The sequence below is a fragment of the Callithrix jacchus genome, chromosome 6 (genome assembly GCF_049354715.1).
Source record: "Callithrix jacchus isolate 240 chromosome 6, calJac240_pri, whole genome shotgun sequence".
Classification (NCBI taxonomy): Eukaryota; Metazoa; Chordata; class Mammalia; order Primates; family Cebidae; genus Callithrix; species Callithrix jacchus.
The window spans coordinates 152,657,281-152,672,188 of NC_133507.1; the positions used below are offsets into that span (position 1 = coordinate 152,657,281).

Genomic DNA, 14,908 nt, shown 5'->3' on the forward strand with positions numbered 1-14,908 from the left:
CCCTTTAAAGGAAATTATAAAAACAGTACATGTTGATGGTAAAAGATTTAGGCACTACAAAAGTATGAAAAGGAAATTTTCTTCTCAGACTTTTTTCTATGAATAGTAAAAATATATTCACGTGTCTGTAGTTTGTTTTAGGGAATAGGATGATACATTGTTCTGTAGCTTGCCTTTTATCTGCCAGCAATAATATAGGGTGGACATCTGCCTGTGATCTGCCCTAGATATTTGAATGCTGTAGAGTATTTCAATGAGTGGCTACATCATAAGTTTTTTTAGCTCATTGTCTGGTAATGGCCTAGGTTTCCTACACTAAAAGCTTTGACAAGCAGGGCCCAGGCCGTGAGCTTTCTAGTGCTGAAGAAATGGTTGCTGCTTGCCGCTGTAACTGTGTACCATCTGCAGGCTGCAAGAGCCATGTCCCTGGAGCAAGGATGAGGCACCCTTCATGGAAGTGCAGATTTGAAATTTGGTGGTGTGATGGGGAATACATTATTTTTTTAAAAAATGTAAATTAAAAAAATTTTTTAGGTTGGGCGCAGTAGCTCATGCCTGAAATCCCAGCACTTTGGGAGGCCAGGGCAGGCAGATCACCAGGTCAGGAGATCAAGACCATCCTGGCCAACATGGTGAAACCCCATCTTTACTAAAATCCAAAAAAAAAAGCCAGGCATGATGGCACATGATTGTAGTCCTAGCTACTTGGGAGACTGAAACACAAGAATCACTTGAATCCGGGAGGCGGAGGTTGCAGTGAGCCGAGATCGCACCACTGCACTTTAGCCTGGCAATAGAGCAAGACTCCGTCTGAAAGAAAAAAAAATTTTTTAGACACAAGGTCTTGTTCTGTCATTTAGGCTGGAGTGCAGTGGTGTGATCGTGGTTCACTGTTGCCTTGAACTCCTGGGCTCAAGCAAGCTGCCTGCCTCAGCCTCCCTGGTAGCAGACACTATTTTTTGTAGAGATAGGATCTCACTCTGTTGTCTAGGCTGGTCTTGAACTCTTGGCTTCAAGCAGTCCTCCTGCCTCAGCCTCCCAAATTTCTGGATTGTAGGCATGAGCCACTGCACCCTACCTATATGCCACATTTTCCTTTAAAAAAAAATTATTTATTTATTTGAGATGGGATCTCACTTTGTTGCCCAGGCTGGTCTTGAAGTCCTGGGCTCAAGTGATCTTCCTACCTCAGCCTCCCTAAGTGTTGGGATTACAGGCATGAGCCATGCCACCTGGCCTATACCACTTTTTTTTTATCCGTTCATCTATTGATAGACACTTAGATTGTTTCCATATCTTGACTATTATGAATAATGCTGCAGTGAGCATGGAGATGCAGATATCTTTTTGCAATACTGATTTTATTTCCTTTCTACATATACCCAGAAATAAGATTGCTGAGTCATATGGTAGTTCTATTTTTATTTTTTTGAGGAACCTCCCTACAGTTTTCTAAAATGGCTGTACCAATTTATAATCTCACCAGCAGTGCACAGGTGTTTCCTTTTGTCCACATCCTTGCCAACACTTTTTATCTTGTGTCTTTTTTGTAATAGTCATTCTGACAGGTGTGAGGTAATGATGTCTCTGTGGTTTTGATTTGCATTTCCCTGGTTGTCAGTGACATTAAGCACCTTTTCTTGGATCTGTTGTCTTTTTAATGTCTTCTTTGGAGAAAATCTGTTCAGATCCTTTGCCTGTTTTTTTTTTTTTTTTTTGAGATGGAGTCTCGCACTGTCACCCAGGCTATAGTGCAGTGGCGTGATCTCAGCTCACTGCAATCTCCACCTCCTGGGTTCAAGCAATTCTCCTGCCTCAGCTTCCTAAGTAGCTATGACTACAGGCGTGCGCCACCACACTCAGCTAATTTTTTTTGTATTTTTAGTAGAGAGTGGGTTTCACCACGTTGGCCTGGATGGTCTTGTCTTGATCTCCTGACCTTGTGATCCACCCGCCTTGGCCTCCCAAAGTGCTAGGATTACATGCCTGTTTTTTAATTGGATTATTTGTTGGTTTGTTTGCTGTTGAATTTAATTTTTTTTTTTGTAGTATTTAGATTTTGCTGAATTTGAAGACACCTTGAAAACATTTTCAAAAGAATGCAAAGTAAAAGGAAAACCATTATGTAAAACAGTAGGCGGATCTTTCAGAGACTCCAAATCATTGACAATTCAGGTAACATTTTGCTTATTTTTCATACCCGTAGATTATTCAAGATGCTCCCAACTTGTGGAAAATGCTGCCGTTGGAGAGTGCTGGAATAGCTTCTGAGCACCTGCTCAGTTGCCTTAGACTGTGCAAATGTTCTCGGTACCCTCCCTAGGAAATGTGTGGTCATATAATTTCTGTTCTTTTGGATCTTTTACATACATTTCTTGGGAAGAGGGAAAAGAAGAAACCATGCGATGTTTAGGAACACAATTGTAGCCTCCCTGTGAGGAGTTTCAGGTTATTAATTCCAGGCACTGGGAATCCAGCAGTGAACAAACAAAATCCAACCCCTGCCTGCAGAGCATTTGCATTCTATCTTGGGGGCTGGTGGAGAGAGCAGGGAACAAGAGTGCGACTGACAAGGCAGGTCCTGTAGAAGCAAGTCTGAGCAGCTCTGTGAATCTCAGTGGGCTGCAAGAGCCCAGAGGTTATACGGACCTCAGGTCTTAGGGTTAGATAAAAGTTTTTGGCTGGGCATGATTGCTGACTCCTGTAATCCCAGCACTTTGGGAGGCCAAGGCAGGAAGAGCGCATAAGCCCGGGAGTTCAAGACCAGCCTGTGCAAATTTTTTTTTTTTTTTTTTTTTAGATGCAGTCTCACTCTGTCACCCAGGCTGGAGTGCAGTGGTGCGATTTCAGCATTCTGCAGTCTCCACCTCCTGGGTTCAAGTGATTCTCCTGCCTCAGCCTCCAAAGTAGCTGGGATTATAGGCAAATGCTACTGCGCCTGGCTAATTTTTGTATCTTTAGTAGAGACTGCATTTCACAATGTTGGCCAGGCTTGACTCGAACTCCTGACCTCAAGTGATCCACCTGCCTTGGCCTCCCAAAGTTCTGAGATTACAGGTGTGAGCCACTGTGCCCAGCCAAGACCTTGTTTCTATAAAAAGTAAAAAATTGGCCAAGCATAGTGGCATGCACCTGTAGTACCAGCTACTCAGGTGACTGAGTTAGAAGAATATCGCTGGAGCCCAGGAAATCAAGGCTGTGTTGAGCATGATCATACCGCTGCACTCCAGCCATAGAGACAGAGTGAGACCCTCTGTCTCCAAAAAAATTAGAAAGTCATTTAACCATTATTTGATGTCTCAATCTCATTTGTAATATACCAGGAAAATAATCAGTTCACTTACAATATTTCCAGTGAGACAGACTACCATTTCCTGAGATAGCATGTTCTACCTTTGGATGATTTTATTATTATTTATTATTTTTTTAATTAAAAAAGATTTATGTAGAGACAAGGCCTTGCTGTGTTTTCCAGGCTGGTCTCAAACTCCCATTCTCAAGTGATTCTCTTGCCTTAACCTTCCAAAGCACTGGGACTGTAGGCATGAGCCACTGCACCTGGGGCCTTGTTATTCGAACAGATTTTTAAATTTTAACTTACCTACTTTCAGAAATAATTTGAGGCTTGGCATGCAAGCCCCTTGAGTAGCCAGAGTTCAGGTGGCAGCCACCACTGGTTTTCTCATGGTCCTCTACCCCGAGTGGCCTGGCATGGGCACTGTTCAGAGAGGGGCACTGTTGAAGTGGCCCATGGAGCTCAAGGTGGGGCTGCACCCTCTGCCTGTTCCCTTTCAGGCCTCAGGCGCCTGGATGCTGAGCTGCTGCTGCTTCATGTCGACACAGACTTTTTGTGGTTGCTACAGCAGCCAGACCTCCCTGGCATGCCCACACCTGGAGCGAAATTTTCAGAACATACAAAAATATAGTCATTATTAGAGGTGAAAGCAGGTTCTTAGTGTGAAGTGTGTTCCTCAGGAAATCAGCTTCATTCCCCAGCACCTGGTTTCCCTGTTTTTTTCTGAATGAAGAAAGACCTTTACCCTACATGTTGGAAGTATATGTGAGCATCTCTTAATTAAAGGTACCATTTGGGAGGATTAGAGCAAATCCTCAATACCCAACTAGCAGAACAGTGAGAATCTTCGGTGAAGTTCACACATGACCAGATTATGTGATGATACAGGGCAAGGCCAACAGGCCCTGTGTCTTGAAGCTTCTTTGCATATCAGGTCCCTCCAGAGGTGGCTGCTGTACACTTTTTGCATGTGGTTTGCCATCACATTTCAGCTCCAGTTGCATCTGAGAACACTCAAATGTCTCTTTAGGTCTTTTTTAAAAATTGTGATTAAAGATAACATAAAATGTATCATCTTAACTATTCTTATGTGTACAGTTTAGTGGTGTTAAGTATATTCACATTGTTGTGAAACAGATCTCTAGAAGTTTTCATCTTACAAATCTGAAACTCTGTCCCCGCTTAACACCTCCTCCTAGGCCTTGGCAGCCAGTATTCTACTTTCTGTCTGTGAATCGGATACTCTAGATATGTCATATTAACGGAATCATGCAGTATTTATCTTTCTGTAATTGACTTATTTCACTCAGCATAATGTCGTCAGGGTTCATTCATGTTGTAGTATATGACACGATTTCCTTTCTTTTTAAAGGCTGGATAATATTCGGTGATATATATTCACACACACACACACCCCACAGCTTGTTTATCTGTTCTTCTGTTGATGGACACTTGCGTCGCTTCTACCTCTTGGCTATTAAGATAGTGCTGTAGTGAACATGGGTGTGCAAGTCTCTCTTTAAGGCCTTGCTTTCTGTTCTTTTGGATGTATACCCAGAAGTATTGCTGGATCAAATGGTAGTTCTTTTTTTTTTTTTTTTTTTTTGAGATGGAGTCTTGCACTGTCGCCCAGGCTGGAGGGCAGGCAAGTCCCCTGCTTTAGCCTCCTGAGTAGCTGGGATTACAGGCGTGGGCCAGCATGCCCGGCTAATTTTTTGTATTTTAGTAGAGATGGGGTTTCACTGAGTTGGCCAGGATGGTTTCGATCTCCTGACCTCATGATCTGCCCACCTCAGCCTCCCAAAGTGCTGGGATTACAGGCGTGAGACACCAAGCCCAGCCTAGTTCTACTTTTAATGTTTTGAGGAATTGCCAAGCTGTTTTACAAAGTGGTTGTACCATTTTCCATTCCCACCAGCAGTACATAAGTGTTCCAATTTCTCTACATCCTTGCCAGCACGTGTTAGTTTCTCTGTGTGTGTTTTTAAAATATTAGCCATTTTGATGAGTTTGAAGTGATACCTTGTCATTGTTTTTTTTTTAATTTTTAAATTTTTTTTTAAGACATTTCACCATGTTGGTCAGGCTGGTCTTGAACTCCCGACCTCAGGTGATCAAGAGGCCTTGGCCTCCAAATTGCTTGGATTACAGGTGTGAGCCATCACGCCCGGCCAATATCTTGTCATTGTTTTGATTTGTATTTCTCTGATGTCTTCAGGACAAACTTTCTGATTGTCACAAGCATGTCTTTTCTGCTCATCCAATCAACAGCTGTGTCCCCCACTAAGGTAGATTTCTCAAATGAAAAATACCTGGTTTGAATGAAGAAGAGTTTGGGGAAAAAAATTAGAAAAAGAAAAAAAATACCTAGAACTGAGGTTCAGCAAAATATGCTAATTGTTAGTGGAACTCAAAATATAGTGAGTTTCCCCAAGCAGTTTTATGTGTATAGTTCAGTAGTGTTAAGTATGTCTACATTGTTGTGGAAGGTTAAGAAGCGTGTGTTTACGAGTTACTGTCCATGGTGTACACATTTTCTCATCTTGTTGATTCTGGTTTGAGCATGGTTTATAGAACATCACTAATATTTTGTGACTATAAGTTGTAATAGTTGATCCTTTTATGTGTGGGTATTATTTAAAGCTCAGGGACCATTTCCAGGCAGAGAATCTGAGTCATGAGTTAGGATAGATGATAGATGTGATTATAATGACATAGCAAAGGTTTGTGGTTTCACATCTACAAATAGAGACTTTAGAACAAACTGTAGTTGGGCCGTTTGACTTGTGGACTCTGCCAGGCCACATTAAGAAAATACCTTTTCTCTAAGCCATAACATACCTCAAAAGTCTGCGATTGCCTCATCCACACAGACAGCTGTTGGTCACCCCACTTCTCGTGGCAAGACCTCCTGAGGAGTGGTCACAGGGCTTGCCTGGGGCTTTGGTAGAGGCGAGCGTGGGGCTGAGCCCGACCCCACAGCACTGCTCCTGGGAGGATCCCTTCACCTTTGTGGCAGTCATTCACAAGCATGTGGGTCTCTGGCCAGCTTCCCCAAATTCTTCCCAGAGGTGGCTGTATTCAGCGGCTTGTGCTTTGCTTTGGCAAACCCCACCCACAGATGCTAACAGACTCCCTTGCTTGTGTCCAGGAGAAACAGAAGAGCCAGCCTGGAGGAGGTAGATACTCATTGTAGGGCTTATTTGAAAAATTCTGAGTTTACTTCCAATGTAACCAGCACCTTCCAGCATAAGGCAGTATTCAGACAAAGTTCTTGATCACATGACATAGTGAACATTTTTGGAATATTCACATTTGAGGATTTCTTACTAATCAGCATCTTTGACAGTGTAACCAAACACTGTTACATTATTTGTTCTTTATACATTTCTATTTTATAATACTAGAAAATAGAAAAATTGCTTATAAACAAACAAGTATTTAAAAAATGGCAATTATGCAGGAAAATTATTTGTAAATGCTTTCTTTTTCCTCTAAGGGTCTTATTCTATTGCTTAGGCTGGAATGCAGTAGCGTAATCTCAGCTCACTGCAACCTATTCCCCCTGGGGCTCAGATGGTCCTCCCATCTTAGCCTCCCAGGTAGCTGGGACTACAGGCACGTGTCACCATGCCCAGCTAATTTTTGTATTCTCTTTGTAGAGACAGGGTTTTACCATATTGTCCGGCTTGTCTAGAACTCCTGGGCTCAAATGATCTGCCGACCTTGACCTTCCAAAATGCTAGGATTACAGGTGTGAGCTACCACACCGCGCCATGTAAACACATTTTTTAAAGTGTAAAAGAACAGTGGCCAAATATTGGTGGTAAATAACAATGGTTTTGGGTGGGGAATTGGGGATTCTGTAGAAAATCCAATATCAGAAACACTTTTGCAACTGAGCACAAAATGTACGTTCAAACATCTTAGGCATTTGATACAAAAAGAACAGTAGCAGCTGCATCGTTTTGGACTGCTAGGAAGTCCTTCACTTCTGCCTTGTACTTAAATCCACAAAATTCTGCCACAGTTATTTGTGACAGGTGAGTTATCTTCCTTGTGAGACAGGTGGCTTGATAATTGCCACCTCCTTTCTCCAGAATTCTCGCAGGTAGTGCACGGGATGGTCAGTCAGGACACTGCCACTGTCCCAGGTAGACTCACACAGCTCTGTGGCCAAACGGTACTGAGCCGGTGCTCCTTCCTCCATCTCCAGCCTTCTCTGTTGCTGCAGCTGCAGCTGGCAGACATGGACAGTCACCTTATGGTATATTGGGGTCTATGGTGGCTTCCTTGAGCTCTATCTCTGCCTGGAGTGCTTCTAGCAACGAGGCAAGTGGCAGCACTACCTCCTGGGCCCAGGATTGACTGGGTTAGTGTGTTTGGGTTCCTGGCCACTCCAGGATATGGAGCTGTGCTGTCAGCAACCTTGTGTGTGTGTGAGGTTTGTTACTGGGAGGCCCGGCTAGACTCTTGGTCCGGCCAGCTTTTGTCAGTTGCACGTGGTGGGTCAGCAGGTCCAAAGGGTGACTTCAGTATATTCACATGTTCATGAGTTCTCTGGCTCCAAGTCTTTGTTCTATGCTTGATTCTTTCTATTACAAAGATCTTAAATGTTTTGTGTGTTCTTTATAGTGCTCAGATTAAATATTACTGCAAAGGGGTGGGAAACCAGGGTTGATCTGTAGGAATTGCAGTCTCCAGAGCTTGAATACTGTGGGATCTCTATTTTTCTATTTTTACCTCTGAAAAGGAGGATATGGGAGATCTGTGGTGCTGAGTGGGTTGTGAGAATTTTGGGTCTTGAAACTCACGACTAGGTGTGGTCTGATGTCTTTTCCACAGAAGGATCTTGTCACTGCATTTGACAACGGAGACCAGAAGGTATTCTTCGATCTGTGGGAGGAGCACATTCCCAGTTTCATCCGTGATGGGGACTCCTTTGCCCAGAAGCTGGAATTCTATCTCCACATCCATTTTGCCATCTATCTTCTGAAGCACTCTGTGGGGAGACCGGTGGGTTCACCTGGTGACACGGGTGGGTCTGAGTGGTGTGTTACGGAGCAGCATTTGCTGTCATTTTCCACATGAGTGTGGATTTCATATGTGGCTGTGTTGTCTTATTGTTTACAAGGTGTAGACATCTTCTGTCCTGGTGAGTGATTTTCTACATTATTCCAAGCAGCTGATCTTCTAATTTCTATGGAGATTTAATAATTTCTGTAATGAGAGCTACATTGTTTTTTTAAATACCTCAAGTTTTTGAAAACTCATTAAAATAAAGTTTAGTTGGCAACTTAATATGTAGACATGTATGTCTAAGAGAACACATATTTCAGCTGCATATTAGACCCTATATTAGAACATAAATTTATTTGCTTATTTATTTTAGAGACAAGGTCTTGCTGTGTTGCCCATGGTCTTGAACTCTTGGGTTCAAACAATCCTCCCACCTGGGCCTCCCAAAGTGCTGGGATTACAGCCAGCCGTCCCTGGCCAGAACATGAGCCACTGTCCCTGGCCAGAACATACGTTTAAACTTAGGCAGTGGAAAAGTGTCCGTTTTTGGAAAGTCCCTTTGGATGGTAGGTTGAATTTAGCATCTGCAGTACTTTCCCAGGTGGGGCTGGAGATGGGAAGAATGGAGAGGGCTAGAATGTCAAGCTGCTGCGGCGGCTGAGCTTTGAGTGCAGAGGAAATGACAGAAGGGCAGCAGAGGCGAGTTGGCATTTGATCCTGCACGTTAACTCCTGCCCTGTGGACCAGTGTGACACATGAGAATGTCAGAACACCAAAGGCGGGGACAGTGGTGGAGGGAGCAGCAGACCATACATTGTAGTAGCCGTTCTTGGTAGGCGTTCCTCAGGTTATTACTCTTGCAGGTAAGATCACAGGCGATTTTCATTTTCTGTTTGTATTTCTGTTTTTTCTTGGTTCTTGATTTTTCTTTTTTAAAATTTTTATTTCTATTTTTAAAATGTTCAGTTTTGATATAAGATACAAATCAATAAACGTTATCTGTTTTTAGAGTCTAGGGGTCCAAAGAGGGTCTCATGGTGTAGGTCAGCTGAGACATGATTGTAAGAACAGGCTTAGCCTGTGGAGGAGACTGTGAAGGCCGTGATTGGTAGAGCTTGTGGGGGGAGGGCAGGGAAGCAGAGCCCCAAATTCACCTCAGTTTTCTCATTGAGGGCCAAGAGGAGACAGAAGCTCTGAGAGGGGAACGGAGTTGCCTGGGATACACATGGAATGGTGATACAGAGCAAGCCCAGCCCTTAGCACGAGAAAGGAAAGGAGTGATGTGGAAGCTTCTGTTTCAAAACACCGTAAAGAAATGCTGTTAACCTTTAGATACTGTGCCTGCTGGAGTAATGGGAATGCAAACAGATGCTTATTTATATCTGAAAAATGGAAGCAATGTGTATATCTAATAATGGGGAAATTAGTTAAATAAATATGACAGAGAAGATGAGGTTTTATCCTGCCAATAAAAATGTTTATGAAGAATTTTAAGGATGTGAGAAAATGGCAGTAATAAAGTTAAATAGAAGCATATTGAACTGTATATATAATTCTCTGATCTTCCTGACAGTTTCATTAAGGGGGAAATTTAGGGTGGATGGTAGAATACTAGAGACTGCACCTGCCAGACAGATATTTATTTCAGATATAATTAAGTACCTGTTTGCATTCCCATGACTCCAGTAGGTACTGGATGCCAGCGACATGACTGGGACAGAAGGAGCCTTGGAGAGAGGATGGGGTGAGTAGGTGGACTGGGCATTGAACCGGAGACCACAAATCAGTGTTTTCCTTCTTCCAGGACAAAGAGGAGCTGGATGAAAAGATTTCTTATTTCAAAACCTACCTGGAGACCAAAGGGGCAGCCTTGAGCCAGACCACGGAGTTTCTTCCTTTCTATGCTCTTCCTTTTGTTCCCAACCCTACGGTGCACCCCTCATTTAAAGAACTCTTCCAGGTGAGTGTCAGCTTTTAACTCTTGTGTCTGATCCTAGGCGACACTGATTTTACCTTCTGTATGCTGGGGGTTTGTGAATGATGCTTTGAAAAACTAAAATTTGCTTATGTTACTATTATTAATTATAGCTGTACTTTGTTTAGTCATCCTCCCCTTGGATGGTTAGTTAGGTTTGATTTTTGCCATCCTATATTAGCAGTGGTTAACAACTTGTACATACATTAAATTTGGAAGAGTTACAGTAATACTTAGTAATAGCAAAAACTAAGTACAATCCAATTGTATACCACAGGAGCATGCATAACCACATTGTGTTATATTCACACAATGGAATATTATACATCAATGAGAATGAATGAACTAAATCACACGTTGATGTAATCTTAAGCTAGATACAAGAGAGGACATGCTGTGAGATTCCCTTTATATATACATCAGAGCAAACAAAAGTAGTTTTTAGGCATATGTGTACCAGTGTTAAATGTTACAGAAAGTTGGCTGGTCATGGTGGCTCACGCCTGGGAGGCCAAGGTGGGTTGATCACTTGAGGTCAGGAGTTCGAGACCAGCCTGGTCAACATGACGAGACCCCCCCCAGTCTCTACTAAAAGTACAAAAATGAGCTAGGCATGGTGGCACACACCTGTAATTCCAGCTACTCATTAGGCCGAGGTAGAAGAGTTGCTCAAACCAGGGAGGTAAGGTTGCAGTGAACCAAGATTACCACTGCACTCCAGCCTGGGCAAGAGTGAGACCTTATCTCAAAAAAGAAAAAAGAGTTACAGAAAGCAAGCATTCTTACCTGTTCGAATGGCAGCTTTAAACATTTTACATTATCGCACATAGAATTGACGTTTCAGGATATATAGTTCTATGAGTTTTAACACACGTGTGTTTTGTTTGTTTGTTTGTTTGAGACAGAGTCTTGCTCCATCGCCCAAGCTGGAGTGCAGTGGCACATTCTCAGCTCACTGCAACCTCTGCATCCCAGGTTCAAGCAATTCTCCTGTCTCAGTCTCCTGAGTAGCTGGGACTACAGGCACCTGCCACCACACCTGGCTAATTTTTGTATTTTTAGTAGAGATGGGGTTTCACTTTGTTAGTGAGGCTGGTCTCAAACTCCTGACCTCAGGTGATCCACCCTCCTCAGCCTCCCAAAGTGCGGGGATTACAGACGTGAGCCACTGTGCCCAGACTCATTCGTTTGTTTTTGAGAGACAGAGTCTCATTCTGTTCTCCCAGGTCACTCTGTCACTCAGCTGCAACTGATGCAATTCTTCCAAATCCCAGTACACTTCAGCATCCCATTCAGCTAGAATTCTGTAAAACAGATTTCATCCCTCCTAAATATAGCGGCTAAACTGAAGGTTCCTTAGTTGACTGCTTTCATCAAAGCAGGCTTTTTGTAGAGAAGCCCAAGTTGAAAGTTTTGCTTTTTTTTGTTGATCATTCTAGATTTAGTTTTGCCTACTTCCTCTCCCAGAAGGTTGAAGAAATAAGCAGTTAAGAAGGTGATTAAATTTGGAAGGGTTCAGATGTCTTGGAGGAATAAAATGAACAAAATAATAAAAAGAAATTTTAAAAGAATTAAAAATTAACTTAAAAAATGTCTAAAAATAAATAATCTTGGAAGGGGACGGTAGGTTTTCTCAGGAACAGAGACTTCTGTTCCTGAGTATTCTGTTCATGAATATTCTGGCATAGCGGCATGAACAAAGCTTTGATCCAGGTGGCAGTAGAGCTGGTAGAATCAGGGATGGGCCCGGCAGAGGCTGCAGCTGGCAGCCTCACTCAGATTTGGTGTCCAAGATGGAGTTCAGATTCTGCTGGTTTAAGGAACTTAATGACCTTCTGTATTCATGGAGATTCATTTTATTCCATTTTTTTCTTTTGTTAACTACGTATGTTCTTTTAATGGTAATCACAGATATTTTAGTATATAATAAAGTCAGTTTTTTTTTTTTGAGATGGAGTTTCATTCTTGTCACCTGGGCTGGAGTACAGTGGCTTGATCTTGGCTCACTGCAACGTCTGCCTTCCGAGTTCAAGCGATTCTCCTGCCTCAGTCTCCTGAGTAGCTGAGATTATAGGCATGTGCCACTACGCCCAGCTAATTTTTGTATTTTTAGTAGAGGTGGCGTTTCACCATGTTGGCCAGGCTGGTCTCAAACTCCTGACCTCAGGTGATCTGCCTGCCTTGTCCTCCCAAGGTGCTGGGATTACACGTGTGAGCCACTGCGCCCAGCTGTAAAGTCGAAATTTAATCTTTATTTTCTTCCAGAACATTCAAGGAACTTAGAATGCATTACTTTTGTTCATCTCCTTCCCAATTTATATGCTTTTTATTTGCCAAGTATCTTAGTTATATATTTTAAATGTACAGATTAGGAAGTTTTGCTATTTTATGCAGTCAGCGTGTGTAGGTTTCTCTTATAGCTACCAATATTTTGTTCATCATTCCATCGTGTGTTAAGGACCTTCCATCTGGGATAGTTGTCTCCTGTTATTTAAGTACATTTCTTAAAAATCTCCTTTCCTTGAAGATCTGTTCTTTCAGTTCTTGCTTGATTGCAGTGTCTATTGCTTTCTCAGATAGGATTTAGAATACTAGGTTTACAGTTATTTTCTCTTAGTACATTCAAGATACAAAGCTTAGCTAGCTTGCGTCATCTCCTAGCTTGCATTGCTGCTGTTTTGAAGTTGGCTGTCAGTCTAATTGCGGTTTCTTTGTAGGTGATCTATCTCTTTTCACTGGCCTTTGAGATTGTATCATTTCCTTCCCTACAGTGTTTCTAGGGATAGATTTCTATTTTTACTTGGGATTTGTTGGGTTTCCTGGATGTGAAGTTTTGTGTCTTTCAACTACTCTGGAAAATTCTCAATTTGTATCTCTTCATATATTACCATTCTCTTTATTATCTTAAATATCTGATTAAATGTATATTTGACTTATTATATCCTCCTTATCATTTTTTTTCATTAAAAAAATTGTGGGAAAATACACATAACATAAAATTTACCATTTTTACTTTTGTTGTTGTTAAAGAGACGGGATCTCACTCTGTCCCCGAGGCTGGAGTACATGATTATAGCTCACTGCAGCCTCAACCTCCTGGGCCCAAGTGATGCTCCCACTTCAGCCTCCCTAGTAGCTAGACTATAGGCATGCACCGCCACCATTTTGACCGTTTCTGAGGATTTGGCTGAGTGGTTCACGTCATTGTGCTCCCCATACCTGTTAACATCTTCTGTTTTCCCTCTCTTAATCTCTGGCTGTATTCTGGGTGATTTCTTCACATCTGTCTTCCAGTTCGCATACTCATCCTCCAGCTATGTTTAGTTTGTTCTTTAACCTTTTCATTGAATTTGTAACTTCAGTTAACTCTTTTTTTTTTTTTTTAATTGAGATGGAGTCTCGCTCTGTTGCCCAGGCTGGAGTGCAGTGGCCTGATCTTGGCTCACTGAAACCTCTGTCAGCTGGGTTCAAGCGATTCTTGTGCCTCAGCCTCCCGAGTAGCTGGGACTATAGGTGCATGCCACCACACCCAGCTAATTTTTTTGTATTTTTAGTAGAGACAGGGTTTCACCACATTGGCCAGGCTGGTCTCGAGCTCCTGACTTCAGGTGATCCTCCTGCCTCAGCCTCCCAAAGTGCTGGGATGACAGACATGAGCCACCATGCCCGGCAACTCTTTTTTATAGAAGTCTTTTTTTGTTGTTTACTCAGATTTGCTGAGACATTTTTATAGCCTCTCATCCTTCCTCTATTTTATTTCTTTAATACATTAAAAAATTACTTCATGTTCTCTGCTAATTTGAAAAACAGAAGTCTTGTGTATATTTGATCCTGCTAGTTCCCCTTCCCCTTTCACATTTTAGCAGTGAGTTCATTTTACTTGGGGCTGAGGGAATTTTTTTTGAGGCCTAGGCATAGTTGGATACCTTAAGAAAAAATTTGCATTTGTGTCTTCAGTCACCTGGGGCATTACCAACCCAGGACTATTTTTTTCTAATTTGAAGATTTTAAATTAAATTATTTGCTGGAGGTTTGGGAGACCATACAGATAGTGTCAATTTCAGCTGCAATCTTTTGTGGGACTAGGTGTAATTATGAAGTCTCAAATGAGGTTTTTTCCTTTTTCCACCTATTGCCATGGTCAAGGCAGATATGTTTTCTTGCTGTCCACTGCTGTATGGTGGGTTTATTTATCCCTAACCTTTTACTGTTGGAAAGCCCTTCCGTGTCTCAGCTTTGTGTGGAATCCCCTGTTAGATTACCTACCATGAGCAGATCTTTTTGTCTTCCATCCTCTATATTCTTAGAACTGAAGTTTGGGGTCTTCAGGAATCTGCAGTTATCCTTAGGGCAAAAACTGCCTTTGCTCTCTTAACTCTGGGGGGTTCCTGCTTTAGCCACTGCGGTTCCTTTTTGCCACTCAGTTGTTTTCATTGCCTATTTTTTTTTTTTTTTTTTGAGTCAGTGTTTCACTCCATCACCCAGGCTGGAGTGCAGTGGCATGATCTTGGCTCACTGCAACCTTCACCTCCCGGGTTCAAGTGATTCTTCTTCCTCAGCCTCCCAGGTAGCTGGGACCACAGCCATGTGCTACCACATCTGGCTTTTTGAATTTTTGG

The 14,908-nt window shown here is 42.3% G+C and overlaps 1 protein-coding gene across 5 annotated transcripts in view; it reads left to right on the plus strand.

The window, feature by feature from the left end:
• Window positions 1-14,908, plus strand: part of ARMC9 (armadillo repeat containing 9) — a 171,473-nt gene that overhangs the window by 7,502 nt on the left and 149,063 nt on the right. For all 5 annotated transcript variants that reach the window (XM_035306028.3, XM_035306032.3, XM_035306031.3 and 2 more), the window contains exons 3-5: window positions 2,050-2,175; window positions 8,141-8,311; window positions 10,119-10,274. In XM_035306028.3, the coding sequence (XP_035161919.1) occupies window positions 2,050-2,175; window positions 8,141-8,311; window positions 10,119-10,274 (453 nt within the window). The remainder of the gene's footprint in view (window positions 1-2,049; window positions 2,176-8,140; window positions 8,312-10,118; window positions 10,275-14,908) is intronic.